Source organism: Camelina sativa, chromosome 17 (genome assembly GCF_000633955.1).
Source record: "Camelina sativa cultivar DH55 chromosome 17, Cs, whole genome shotgun sequence".
NCBI classification, from domain to species: Eukaryota; Viridiplantae; Streptophyta; class Magnoliopsida; order Brassicales; family Brassicaceae; genus Camelina; species Camelina sativa.
The window spans coordinates 10267494-10283428 of record NC_025701.1 but is presented as its reverse complement, the minus strand read 5'-3'; the positions used below and the strand labels follow the sequence as shown (position 1 = coordinate 10283428).

The window sequence follows — 15935 nt, the reverse complement described above, 5'->3', positions numbered from 1 at the left end:
AGTATGCTATTAAAACTTCAGACCCCAACCACTGAAAACTCGACCCATACTTCATACTACTACTTACTTGACACAAACCATATTCGGTTCGGTTTATCCTATACATAAAGATATATGCGAGTAGATACATTGAGTTGAGATAAGGTGGCTATGATTAACGTTGGAGATTTCTGTGAGCGCATATTTTTGTGAGTTTATTTTTAACTTCACATTATTTGAATTCAAAAACAAAAAATGAACTTAGAAGTGAACCTCACCAATGCTTATGCAATCATCACACTTGCAAATAATATTGAAATTTATCTCTTTTGTGTTTTTTATTTTTATATTGGAGCATTGATCTCTTAACTTTAAGCAGGTTACTACAAACATGCAAGCAGACAACATAATTACAACTTGCATTATTAAAACAAATAAAATTGAAGTTGCCTTTTCAATTTTGATGTTCTTAAATTTGGAGTTTGCCAATTTGCTATGGGCCATTGCCAGTTGCCCAATTAGTGTTGGCTCATCTTCCGATAACATTTTTAATGTAGAACATTGCTTACAATCTAAACAACCATCTTTCTCTGCAGATATTGTGGGTTCCAATATAATCTTCAGCAGACTATACTAACTGAAAGTGTTTACCCTTATGATTAAAAGTGTAATTATTCTTAATAATCCTTATAACATAAATGTGCTAACGATATAGAACATATTACAAATTTTAACCTATTTCCTTACTTAGGTTGGTTTTTTTTTTTTTTTTTTGCTTTGAGCAAAACGAACACAATTTTATTTAAATCTGAAACTGGTCCAGTCTCTGTGGACAAAATCTTTTATAAATGTGTGCCAATTTATTGCCAAAAGATTTCTTTACTAACGATTTTCACAAATATTTTAACAACGAAATTTAATGAACTCCCTCCGGATAGAAAGAAACAGACATTCAGATTTTTGCATGGGTGATGGGTTAAAAACCTCTTAAGAACTCCACATATATGTCTGAATATTTCGTAATTGAATTGTGATTAAGAACAATGTAAATGTCGTTATGATTTAAGATCCGATCATAGAATATCAATTATATTGTTATATTATATCGTTAAAAGACAAAGCACATATGACCTTAACTTTAACTCAATCATACATGTATAGAAAGTTTTCGATTTTCTTTTACTAGCAAACAATTCTTTGCTACAAAGTCTATTTTCTCCAATACAAAAGTGCTTGGAATCACATGTTTGGTAATGTAGCTACTGATTTTTTAAAGCGACCAAAAATATAAGTTAGTATTTTGTTTTAGGTATTTTATTGGAATAATTTTTTTTTTCCACACGACAAGTACATGATAACACTTTGTTATCCGCCGCCAATTCTTTCCGAATCAAGATAAGTACAAATAGAAAATAAAAGTCGAGCGAAGACACGAACAAATACAATTTTTTTGGAAACTGTGATGCATAAAGCAAACTAAAAAACCTAATGCTGTTGACGATATTGACTTCTATTTATCCTAATACTACTGCTACATGTTATCATAAAGGTAAGGATCTGACCATGGTGATTCACTTTGTTGTAAAACTTATTTCTTTTTGCTTGTAACTCTATATATATACCAAACAGCATGTTTTCTTTCAAAGATAATCATCAACATTATATATGGTTCTTCCACAAATTTCGTGAAGGGAATAAGTAGGTTTCAGTTTGAATGATTGAATCTACTAGAAGAGAAAAAAAATCATCACAAGTTATCCTATTTTCTAAAACTTCTCATCATCATCATCTAGAATTATTTATTATCGATTGAACCGTATATTTTTCTGATCTGAAAACTGAAAGATGCAATTCTTATACAGTATAACATTTTAGTCCATTAAACTTTGTTAGCCTCATCATTTCATTTGCCTATTATATTCAGAAACTGGAGTTAAATAGTTCAATCTGGGTTGATAAAGCCTTAGCTGAACCAAATTATGCAGGGCTTCTTTCTAGCCATGTGCATTTTGCAATACCTTTAAATTAACCTAACAGATTTAAAGTTCTATATTAACTTAGCCGATAGTTTTAAAATATTCATTACGGTGGCCTAAATCGATAATGGACCCAAGACCAAAGCCCATGTATCCGAATCACATTACTAAAAAATAAACGCTAAAATAAATATAGCTTTGAGCAGGAGACGACAAGTCATGTGGCTTCAAGGTTTCATCCCAAATGAAGTTTAGATGTGCCTTTGACAAAGAGATGCAATATTAACACTTTGATGTGATAAGATATGAATATTATGAATCATATGAATGTCTTATCAAATCACGTTATCTTCTCGAGTATGGGGTCCCATCTTTTGTACTGTATTAGTTTGGCCCTCAAATTTGTGAACAACCCATTTAACTATGTTTTTTTTTCCTGTCTTTAGCTATTAAATAGCCGATAAATGTCTTCAACATTTTTGTTACATTTAAGACCATAATGTATCGATACTAAACACTAAACTCACATGATCTCATCATTTATTCTTTATAATAATATATATGGTGTTCGTATAATGTAGATTCATGGGATATGATCACAATACTTAAACAAGTTCATCTACGCTAGCCAACAAATAATATCGAATCATACACGCACACATGCACTAGGAGGTAACAGTTATGCTTGCGCAAATTCATGTGTATTGAAGAATGTAAACTTGTCTCAAAAACGATGTTGAAAATAAGAATAACAGTTGGAGCAAACTTGTGAAAAAAATATTCGAATGTTATTATTTTGTGTTTTTTTTTTTATATATAAAAATACGAATGGTGATTTCTTCAAGCGTAGGTGATTGTAATAACATCAATACACAGATTTTGAGTTCGCAAGTGAGATGGAGGACCTAGGCTTCTCTTTATGTAAAAAACCTGAGTAACTCTATTTACAAATTGAAGCAAGGCAGGACTCTTACTATTAGCTAGAAGTCTCATACATTTTGGTGCTATAAAATATCTGATTAAAATTAAATTGAATCATATACACTATTGTAGTTATATCCCTTGACTGCAGTTCTGTCTCCATGAGATTCTTTCCCAAAAGAGGAAAAATAAATAAAATTAGAAAAAATATGTTATTTTAAGTTCAAGTTTCAAAGATATGAACTTTGTCCCCAAGCAATGTGTTGCATTATTTGCCATACCAAACTTTTCCACGGCACATGAAACAGTAAGATTCCTCTGAGAGTATAGTACTACACATAATACTATTTAATCGAACTATTTATGAATCATGAAGGACACATCGGGAAAGAGTTGTTCAGATTTGATTAGCACATTAATTTACATATAGTTATCTTATCATCTTAAGAACTTTACTATCATCAATAATGACTTCTAAGTTCTAACTAATGATGCTTGTCAACTAGTGAGGGAAAAAATGATTGTAAGTTATTCACATCATCGCCTTTACTACTTACCAAAACAGGAATTAACAAAAAAAAAAACAAAAATAATGTGTTGGATTGCAAAATCATCACATATTGGTAGCAACTTGGCACACATATATACAAGTAAACGAGTTGAAGAAAATGATACAAAATCTCATATAGTGAATTATCAGATTAGTCAATACGACACTGTTTTATTTATCATTTATTGTTAATGAATTGATTAAAAAAGGAAACTCCACACATGAAAAACAGAAAAAGTCAAAGAAGTGAGAAAAAAAAATCTCTTGTTCATGTGAACTTCCCAAGTTGTATTATCGAGTACATATAAAAACCTTGAATTATTGTATTACTATATTCGTGTCCGTCGTCAATTCTCTCCAAGCAACAAACAACTTGGAAAATAATAGTTACGACAAAGGGTAAAATTAATTAACATATTTTAAAAAGAATTGAAAAAATGATAGAAATATATATATATGATAAACTAATTAAAAGTATGTATTCTGGACCGTCGGATTCAACTGAAGCTCCAAAGTGGAATGTCACCATCTTCGTACGAGTATTCATCGAGCATCGTCGTGAAGTTTAGTTGAGGAGAGTAATCAAACGGAGCTCCATCATCGAACAAGAACATTCCATTATGATCCTGATCATACCATGATGATGATGGATCCATCAAAGGCACATGATTGTCCACGAAAGATCCTAATAGAGATTGCATCCCATCATCATCATTATCATTATCATCATGATCGGACGGTGACGAGGCGGCTGATGAAGAAGAAGGGGCAACAAGGTCAAATGAGTTGGCAGCTTGAGCGGCGACTCTTTGGATGGATTTGGGGGACATAAGGGTCTTTTCGTCTAAGATGTCATCAAGAAGATGATGAGAAGAAGAGGTAGGGAAGTTGAGATTGGCTTGAGGGCCTTTGAGACACAAGAGTGCAACATCGTAAGCCCTAGCAGCTGCTTCAGCTGTTGAGTAAGAACCTAACCAAATCCTTGTCTTCTGATTTGGTGCCCTGATTTCAGATACCCATGACCCCCAGCTTCTCATCCTCACTCCTTTGTACTTCTTAATCTTACTCTTCTTGTTCTTCTTCTTACACGACAACGACGAAGACGAAGAAGAAGATGAAGATGAAGAAGGAGATTGTGATGAAGAAGACAAAGGCATTTCCTTCTTCTTGTTGCTTTGGATCTTCCGTTCTTGTGTCACCATGGTAGTGTTGATTTGCACAATGTGTTAGTATATATCGATCAAGTGAAGAGATTGGTCGTTGAGTAATTTGTTTTTGTTGTTGTGATGGATAGAGATTTTTGGATGAATGTTAAATGTGAGCTAAGGAGATTATATATAGAGATGGGATTGATTTGGGAGGGGTATGGGAGACGAAGAGATGAAATATTTGTTTATTGATATAAATCTAAAATAGGGTCAAATGAAATATATTATGGTTTTCTTGTGTATGAATCTGACATTGTGGTGCATGACAGGTGTTTTTCTTCTATTTTCTCTTTATCTCGCAATTGGCATTAATACAATTTTGTTCCTTTCTCATTAAAAAATAAAAACACACAAAAATATAAAACAAAGAACTTAAATCTTTGGAATTTAATTATTTATTCGAATTCGGATGCATGTTAAGGCTTTGTCCAAGTGAACAATGAACCTGAACATGGCTTTATTTTAACATTTTGCTAGTTCTGCATCTTCTTATTAAAAAAAATACATGTATATAACTAATATTCTTGGTATTTAGAGGAAAAATATAGAAACATATAATGATTTTGATTGGCTTTTTGTGGAATCACAAATACATCTCTTTGATTATTCGATCACGTAAACTTTGTCTATTGCATATTATTGTAAAAAGACAAAAAAAGAAAAATATACATTTTTATTATACAGTTATAAAATGAAGAAAAAAAAAACAAGAAAGCCTCTCCTTAAATTTACAAGGACCAATTTTTAACCAATTAAATTTTCAATATTTTCCTTGTAAAATATTTTTAACGGTTTGTATTCTTACCGAACGGAATTGGAATTGTCCAACAGAAATTACTGATAAAAAATAAATTACCGAATGGAGTCAATTTTGACAGGAATAAATTAATTCGGAGTGTATACATATTACATACATATTGTAGTATTAGTATATAGCTAGCTGTGTACGGAAGCCACTTGATGAGCAAATCGAGGAGAGATGCTAAAATAACCTATAGTATATTTTTAGGTTGAGATATCAAAATTTTCTTTTATAATTTGACTATACACGTACCTATCATCACTATCAGGAGATTACGAATTACAGCTACGTTTTAACTCGTTTATACGAATTTTCCAAGAAAGAGGCCCCCATTTATGGGTTAGTTATGTTTATTCTTTACCTATAAAAAAACTAGTGGGTATTAATTTGTAGCTTATTATACGAAAAAAAAATTCTAGTATCATGTTTCTATAATTTAAGAAAAAAAATTGACGGTAAATTCTCCAAACGTACGTGCACAAAAATGTATATATATATCCAGTTTATAAAAATTAGATTCACGAACTTTTTGGTTTGATTGTACCAAAGTCTAAAGAAATGTCTGGCTTGGTTTAATCTGTATGACAACTTGGTATTGGATTTTCATCATCGTGGCTTGTGAGTAAGTTACGCGTTAACTAAACAGAGACGTCGAACGCCACAGTAATTAGTATAAATACGTTTGATTGTATTATAATCATCTGGTAATATTTATAAACCATAAGGCAACATGTTACATACAAATGCTAATAAAGAGGACTGACATTTTTGGCCTTTTCTTACATCATTAAATAACATACGTACATATATTACTAGATTAGGATCGGTTGAAATTTCTTTTATTTATATTATAATTTTATAATAATATACGATTCTGAAGATCATGATTAATGCTAGATTATGACCTTAGAAACTTTTAAAATCAATCATATAAATGATATTTTATTCTAAAATTATAATATAAATAAAAGGAATTTCAATCCGTGCTCTAGCACGGTCCTAATCTAGCATTAAGGTTTAATTTTTAATTTCTGAATACGATCCCGAAGATCACGATTAATCTTGTTAAATTAGCGAGATTTGATTACTTTTTATGATTGTGAGTATATTTTTTATCCCTTTAATAACTTTTTTATTGATGTGGTTTATCAATAAAATATGTGGAAAATAAATTGGTAATATTGTGATTCTAGATATTTTGAACCATATACGTGATCTTCCGAAATAAAGTTTAGAATATCCATGAACTATCAATTTAGAATAACCCGTTTAATATTTTCTGCTACAATTAAGGTTTTATTTGTTACAATTAATATATTGATTAATTTATAATATATGTATAACCTATTTGTAACCATTTATTAAAATTATAAAATCTACCAAAATAATGTTGTGTACTTCCGTTTTATTATAAAGAGGATGAGCCAATTAAATTAGAGCAATCAATTAGCGGACCATTGATTAATCCAAATCATCATCAAACTAATTAGTTATGTGATAATAAATCTCTATGAAAAGGTCAATATGTACTGAACTGATCGATAGTAGCAATCATATTTAAGAAAAATAAGAAACCTAAAGATACAACATAGAATACATGTATCTTGTTAATAAACATAAAATACCAAAGCAAACAAAAGTTTACTAAAGAATAGTGAAATGAAAATAGCGAAAGCGAAGAGTGAAGTCAGAAGAGTGTGGGAGAAGGTGATGATGCTAATTCGATAAGAGAGTGACTTCAAATAACAGCTGTTCTCACTCTGTCACTTTGCTACCCAAATCCAAACCGCGTTATCTCTCGTCACACTCACTCGTGTATCTTCCTAAATTCTGAAATCTAATTATTTTTTTTATTTTTCAAATTCATACTAGTTGATATCAACGCTAGTAATATATATATATATATATATATATATATATCATACATATCGAAAATATATGTGCATTCCAAATTTATAATACCATCGTCTTCTCCACATACAACTTGTGTTAGTTTTTTTTTCCATTTGTCTTTGAGTTATTTTTTTTTTAAATACTAAAATCAAATTAATTAAGCTCGATTTAGTTCCTACTGTCGATTTAGGATTTCGAATTATGAAGAAATTTTGTCTTACATAATTTTAATAAAGTAGCTATAGCAGCGTAATATATAGGAGCAAACTGTATGTAACTTGCCATATGCTAAAGACTGGTGGTATAAACAATTGAAAAAGGGAGAACAAAAAAAACAGTAAAGCATATATAGCTTTAGGACACGCAAAGAGCACATGATCGTATGTAAGAAAAGATTGGAGATGACATGTTCTTTGTGGACAGCCTTGACTTTCTCACAAAGCCTAAGATTAATCATGGGATGGTACTTTAATTTGTTGTCTTCGTCTTTAGATTTCACACTTTGGTCTTAAGCAAAACTCTCCAAGATGTCAGAGATCAGTTAGAGAAAGAGAGAGAATATGGGCAGTTTTTGTCAGCTTTCCAGCCAAAACATGCGTTTGCATGACGAGACGAAGCATCTCGATCGTGGCTTCTTTCAATTGAACTTTTTTGAGTTTTAACACTTATTTCATCTTTGGCACCTACGTGAATGTCCTCTCTTGAAACTTGAAAATTAAGCAATAAAATTAGAAAGCTAACCATCAAAAAAAAATATGCTAAGAAATAGATTCTTAGTTTCTTAAAGTTATCACATAAAATAATATCTTATTATATAAAACTTAGTTTTCAAAATTAGTTTTTCAAATAATTGCGACATGTGTCAAGTATATTGATAATATTTTGATAAATGTAAAAATAAATTTTATTAAAAAATTACAGGAAAACTTAAAAAAAAATAAAAAAATAAAAAATTACAATTAATATTTTTGAAAAGTATATAAAACTAAAAATAATATATTATATGACTAATTCTAATAGGAAAGTTATCTATTAATTTACTAATTTAAATAGGAAAATATGTACAATTATTTTATATTATAAATATTTATAATATATCTATAATATAATTTATATAACTAACTCTAGTAAGAAAGTTATCTATTAAATTACTAATTTTAATAGAAAAATATGAACAATAATTAATGAGAAAATATGTGTAATTTAATTGCAATTATTATTTATTATAAATATATAATAAAAAGAAAGTTTTACAGAAAAGTGATTAATATATATATATATATATATATAATTTGATGTGTTAAAATTAACATACAATTGAAAATATATTGTTAATTTTCCTTTTTGATTTCTTTTTTAGATATAAATTTTTTAAAACGTGTCAACATCTAATCAACATATTAACAAGTTTTTTTATCAAAACCTAAAAAAATCACAAGTAACATCTTATAATATAAAGCTTAATTTTTTAAAAAGAAAAATTTTAAATTTTAAAAATACTAAAGATAAGAAAATTTATATTGTGACAACATGTTAAAACTTAAAACTGTAAAAACATAATTATAATATTATTTTATAAACAAAATTTTCGTTTAAAACAATTTATAAATAATATTAAAACTCTTTGCAAACCCAAAACAGAACCGAACCTGAGAAACCACAAACTTGGTCGTTGTGCAGAAATTGAAGAACTTTAAAATGAAAAAATGGAGATTTTAGAAGTAACATTGGTCAACGTCTTGTTGCGGTGTCCAATGAAGAACATCGCGAGATTCAGATCAGTGAGCAAAGAATGGAAATCTATAATAGATTCAGACTTCTTCGGAGATCTCTACATCTCTTTCAACTTATCTTCGTCAACTTCATGGTCGATCATTGAAAACAACCCTCACAAACTTACACTTGAAATCGTCAGCCATCATGGATGCGAAAGATGGGTACTTTCTCGTTCTCCAGGATCCTTAGTAAGTTTCTTTGCCGAGACGACGATCACTTAATTTTAATTTGTTAGATTTTATGAACTTTCAATTCAAATTTTATTGGTGAACAATGGATTGACCATGTTCATTATACTTTACGTTAGGTTTTAGGATCAAACATGTCCTGTTTAGATCACCTTATCTGAGTTATATTTGGATTTTGCATGCTAAGTTTCATAGATTTCTAATTTACTATCAAATGACAATGAGTGATTGTTTTATATTCCATATTATTCTAATGTGAGAAACCTAACATAGTTTTAACTTATAACTAACAAAGAAATATTAATTTAAAAAAAAACAAATGTGATCTTTCTTGATGTATGGAAAATCCAATATAATGCATGTATTTATTGGCACCGTACTCTCTCCGTACCAATCGCCAGAGATGACTATATAGTCTCACCACGGTACAGTCTCAACCTCAATAGTTTATACATTTATTATCTGTGTAGATTGATCATAACAATATCGTCGGAGTATTATAGAATGGCATAGAAATTTCGAGGAAGATGAAGGTTTTTTATAAAATTATTATTTCCATTAAATATGTACGTTGAAGGTTCAGCCATATATAATAGATCCAGTGAACTAGGTTCAACCACCGAATCAATTTTTTTTTTTCTTTTTGTATATCTCAAATCTATGATTTAGTCGGTTTTGAAAATGTTAAAAAAGATGTGGGGACATAATATACGTTAGACCCCATACACATTTGTTTGGTAACAAAATTCATATATTTTGTTTTTCGTCTTCATCGAACACACACATATCTATATTGGAATTTGAGTTAATAATATAATGCCGGCACCCATACAAGTGAGTAAAAGCTATAAAGGTCAATCTTATACTTGTTCCCTCTACCTTAGAAAATATACATGTCTTCTGTTCATGTTCTCCTTAAGTATTTACCGTTTAGTAAAAGATTGTTAATCAACTAGGAGTAGAAAGAAACAAGTAAAAAGATAGAAGACGAGTAAAGGTCGTTGACAAATTGAGAAAAACGAAGGTAGGTCGGAAGGCATTGCAAGCCCAAATTATGAATTATCATCGGTCATGTAGATTAGTCGTTGGCCCATTTAAAAGTCGGTTTGTAATGCACTAACCAGCACTAAGCAGGCCTGATGATTACAAAATATTTAAATTTTAATGTTAGTTCACATCTTTAAAGAAGAGAAAATTAATTATTCCTTCTCTTGTTTTATGTTTGCAATTACAAATATCTAAAACCATTTAAATGCAAATATTGATACACAATTTTGTGATTTTAGATGATTACAAAACAAAATAAATTCCAATAACTTGGTGTTGAGTTCATTTACCTTCATAATCACAATAATTTCTTCATTCAATGTTTGTACCTGTATTATAAACGATGGTAATTAAATGCAAAAATAACAAAAAATGATATGTTGAAAAATAGTGTTAGGCCCATAAACGAAAGCCGCTAAATCAGTAAGAAGGTTAAAAGGTCAACACAATGACGCGCCACCTTCTTTAAAGAGATATGCCACGTCGACAATTCTTCAGAATATGATTGGCTCATCTTACGTTGAAACAAGTCACCAAATCCCACTCGCACGATTTAAACACGCGCGCGCGTGTACTCGCTCTAACTCGTTTGTCTTCTTCGTTTCCTGTTTGGTTTTTTTGAGACTTGGTTTGACCTTTTCTCTTTGGCTTCTTCGGACCGTCGCTGCATCTCCGATGGCGATTACTAAAATTGCTCAAGTCTCGTGGATTCTTACGTTTGTATTGTTGTTGCTGACGGTTAATTACGGCGAAGCTGTATGGTTGACGATTCCGGCGACGGGAGGGACAAAGTGTGTCTCAGAGGAGATACAGAGCAACGTCGTCGTTTTGGCTGATTACTATATTGTCGATGAGCATAATCCTGAACACACTCCTGCTGTTTCTTCTAAGGTATGCTTATTGCTTCCCGAATTGTGCTTCAAAATTGAATATTTTTTAATTAATTAGGAGATTGATGATTGGTTCAATGATTGTGGGTCTTTACTTCGATTCTAGGGTTTTGTTTTGTGTTTTTAGTAATTAAATTGTGTAATCTCTGTCTGTGACTTGGTACGGATCAAACTCATTGATATGTGTTGTTGAGAGAGCAGTTAAATTTTGAAGATAAGGGTTGATGTGTGTTAGGGTCCTCTGTTAAATTTTGAAGATAAGCAGTGTATTTTCTTATAACCAATAGCTAATCATTGAACACAGATGATTGAAGTTGGTGCTTCTTCCTAAATTTAGGATAATCAGATTTGTGATTTTTTTTTTTAGAGATTTGAGGATGTAAATTTGGTTTGTATGGCTAATGTGGTTCATGTAGAGTTTATCATTGGCATAAGGTTTTTCTTATATGGTGTTTTTGAAATTTCTGTGATGACTTTGTGTATAGGTAACATCTCCTTATGGGAACAATCTTCATCATCAAGAAAATGTGACACATGGTCAGTTTGCGTTCACAACTCAAGAAGCTGGTAACTACTTGGCTTGTTTCTGGGTTGATGCTAGTCTAAAGCTAGCTAATCCTCTAACCCTTGGGGTTGATTGGAAGATGGGTATTGCTGCCAAAGATTGGGACTCTGTTGCTAAAAAGGAAAAGATCGAGGCAAGTCTTCTTTTCTCATTGTGACACATATTTCCCTCTTTCTTCTTTCTGATATGAAAACTTCACTGTTGTGAATGTGTGTATCTGCAGGGTGTTGAGCTTCAGTTGAGGAGACTCGAAGGATTGGTGCAAGCAATTCGTGAGAACATAAATTACATCAAAGACAGGTATGTGTTGTTCGCCTTGTTGAGTGTTACCTCTTAAATTCTGTGAATCAAATTTGGTATGAATTGGGACAAGAACATAGCGATAACAAGCATATTTTGTTTTGGATACAGGGAAGCTGAGATGCGGGAAGTGAGTGAAAAAACCAACTCAAGAGTGGCTTGGTTCAGTATAATGTCACTCGGGGTCTGCGTCGTGGTTGCTGGTACACAGATATTGTACCTCAAGCGGTATTTCCACAAGAAGAAGCTCATCTAAAAACTTGGCTTGAAGGGTACCTACTATATATATAGTAACATCACACATCCCCCACCTTGAAAAGAGGGATAAAGGATCAAGCTTGTAGAGTCAATTGGTTAACGCCTTTTCGTTTACATTTCAGTGAAACTTTACTCTACTATCGATAGTTACTTTAGAGATCATTGAGTTTGTGCACAGATCGCTTTGTGTTTGATTGATCTCTGTTGGATTAGACAAAAATACAGTAATGTGACAATGTACCAAAGTTTTTGTTTTTGTTTTTTTTTGTTTCTGACATTTTGAGGTCATCTTAGTATCTGAATTCCGAAACACATCTTATAGTATCTGAATTCCGAAACATGGATGCTAGTTAACATGCTTATCTATAATTGTTGTTAGCTAATAATTCAAGATTTAAATAAAAGTAAAATTGGGTGACGTGATCGTTGCAAAGACGACAGATCTGATTATCATGTGGACAAGCTTCTTTGTATGTTATGTCCTTTTCTGTCATGTGTGGGAACAGTTATTAGACATCGAATCGGAGCAAATATAATACATGTTTATTCATAATGGAAGAACCAATATATGTGGTTAGGTCATCTAAGAATTTACCACTAGTTTATTGACAACACTCATTTTTATAAATGAATACTACATGTCAAGTCAAGCTAAAATATGTATATTTGTTCTCTTTTTTTTTTTTGTCTGAATTTTAGTTTTACTGTTGTTTTGCTGATATCATCATCTTGTTCACATATACAATGGATCTCTAATTTAATAACAAATAAAAGTTAATGCTAGGAGAAATAATAGAAACTGGAATATCTATAATATTGATTAAAATAAGAAGAGGTGTAATCCATTAGCCCAAGTTATGGAATGGAGTCCAAGCATGAATCCAACTCCATGTTTCTTTTCACTTTTGCCTAATCTCTTTCGTACGTCATCGTACGAACCTCATACGACTTACCATTACCATTAATCACTTTTACTTCTGTACACGGTAAAATTTATCTGTTGTACATTGTTTATATCTTGTAGACAATTATGCATGTTAACGAAGAACGAATCATTGTAGTTGACACAAAAAGAACATAGCATTCAACTCAACATTGAAATGAGACACATCTAAACTCGAACTAATCAATGCGTTAACCCCGTAGGAATGTATCTTAAGCAAACAGTGGTTATATATTATATATATTCTCATTCTGATTATGTTAATATGTTATAAGATTCCACTACCCATGAAAACAGAACAAATATCCAATTGGCTGGTAATGGGTTACATACCACGTCATTGTTGTTTGTGACGCAAACTCGCAAAGTGTGAGAATTAATATCTATAGATTCGCAGAAATTAATTCCCATATCGTTCTTATTTGCATAGCTAGTAATCAAATCCTTAACACCTTTTTTTTTTTGGCATCAACGTTAACAACTTTTAAAAAAAAAATTATTTACTTCCATATAATCTAGAAGTTCTTATTCCTCAAATAATTTCTTATTTAATCATTAAAAAAAAAACAGAAGTGTAAAAGTCGATTATTTTTAATCTAGATATTATATACAAGATCTTCACAAGCAGTAGAACCTCTATAAATTAATATTCTTTGAATTAATACTCGTTATAAATTAATAAATTCTTTTGATTCCGAGTTGGGCCGGTGTAAAAACTGACACATTTCGATAAAATAATAAATTAATATTTTTTTAAAACCCAGTATAAAAATATGGTCCCATCAATATCATAAATTAATAATCAAGTAAACTAATATATATATATATATATATAATATCTAGTGAAATATATAACTATATTGTTGTTTGCTTATTATTGAATTTGTATTCTTGTTGGAGCTTATCTATAATATTTCTGACTGCAACAAAACTTCTAGTGTTGTTTTCCCAAATTGCATCCAAAAACCATAAAGAGTTTTATAAACGATAATTGATTCATTACATATAACTTGTTATTAATGTACCGAAATATCTTCTTTAACTTCATCATACTATAAAAAATAGTAAGAGTGATTTTTTCTTAACTATGAACTTATACATGTATCATTGTTACGTTGATAATCTAGTAAATTATTGGCATCCATCCTATTACGATAGCCAAAATTATTAATCAAATCATCAAATTCAGTTTATGAATCGTCAACTTCATAAATTAATACTTTACTAATTTATCAATAAATTAATAATTATTAATTTATCGATAAATTAAAACTTCTATAAATTAATAAAATTTCATGGTCTCGACATTATTAATTTATAGAGGTTTTAGTGTATTAGCAAAACTTCTACGATGATATATTATATCCTTTTGGAACGAACGATTAATATGAGAACTGAAAATGGTACATCGATATATCATATAAACCCTTAAAATGGTATCACATGGAAAATCAAACTTTAGAATAAATGTGAAATGCCCGTATATATACTTTGGAGTAATAAGTCGCATCCAACGATATATAAGATATGTTGGAATAAAATTTCGTCGATTGAGAGGGAACAGAGTACATAAGAAGAAGCATCTAAGTAACGTGGAAGATTGATGCCATGCTTAATTAGCTTAAACAAGAGAACATAGAATGTAGTTCCTTTTACTACGTTATGTTTCTTTCTTCTTATATATTTTTTTTCTATAAAAAGAGATATACATATTTATACTTACAGTTACAGGTATAATTTATCAATTTATTTATTTTAACATGCAGAAATAAACGTAAGTGTTATTGCCCCTATAGGCCATGGTTATATTCAGATTTGCTAATTGTTTTCTTTTGCATGCGTATATGTTTGTTTATAATTTTTTAAGGAACACAGAGAAAACCAATCTTACCAATCTTGATCTAATATGAATATAATATAATGGGACACAAAAGCAGGCAGCCTTACTGATGACGAAACGAAGAGCACTAGTAGCCGCGTCGCATTAGAAGGACCTAACCACGCTTGTCGTTTCATGGGACGAATCACAACAAAATGCATCACAAAAAGCACATTTATTTTGCTTTTGCTTCATTAATTTAGGTTTATTGATCATTTGTTTATGGTACTCTTGATTACCCGTACAAAAACGTGGTTCATTTTTACTCTTACTATTTAATGCATGAAATATCCAAACATCATCCCTTTGGAATGTTTTCTTGATTATTTGATATATAAATTTTTGTACATTAATAATATAGATTATGAATATGATCTCGCATCTTTTTTTAACACCAAAACAAAACAAAAATCATAAATTATGAAAATTAAATATAGAAAATACAAAAGCACTAAATTTCTTGTAACGTCCTCCTTCAGATCCATATAAAAATGTAATTTTCGGGCTTCTATAGCTAATTATGATTACATTTTTCACAAACAATATCAAGAGAAACTGGCCAGCAAATTTAATCCGTAATATTATTCAAGCTGTGCATATATATATATATATATATATATTCCGCCAATCAAAAGAAAAAATCAGATCGATTACCATTGATAGTCTAGAAAAAATCAGATCGGTTACGTTTTATCAAGCTGTGCACAGTGCACTATCATGTACTTCGTCTTTATATGTGGTACGAACTAACTATAAATTA

At 30.4% G+C, this 15935-nt stretch overlaps 2 protein-coding genes across 2 annotated transcripts; one reads left to right on the top strand and one right to left on the bottom strand.

Annotated features, from left to right (window-relative positions):
* On the bottom strand, nucleotides 3674-4822 carry LOC104756536 (ethylene-responsive transcription factor ERF012-like). Its single transcript, XM_010479138.2, has one exon. It carries the CDS (start codon nucleotides 4626-4628, stop codon nucleotides 3924-3926), a length of 705 nt encoding a protein of 234 aa, XP_010477440.1. The 5' UTR covers nucleotides 4629-4822; the 3' UTR covers nucleotides 3674-3923.
* LOC104756535 (transmembrane emp24 domain-containing protein p24delta5-like) lies at nucleotides 10939-12677 on the top strand. The gene is made up of 4 exons (XM_010479137.2): nucleotides 10939-11231; nucleotides 11716-11928; nucleotides 12019-12095; nucleotides 12207-12677. Exons 1-4 carry the CDS (start codon nucleotides 11016-11018, stop codon nucleotides 12349-12351), a joined length of 651 nt encoding a protein of 216 aa, XP_010477439.1. The 5' UTR covers nucleotides 10939-11015; the 3' UTR covers nucleotides 12352-12677.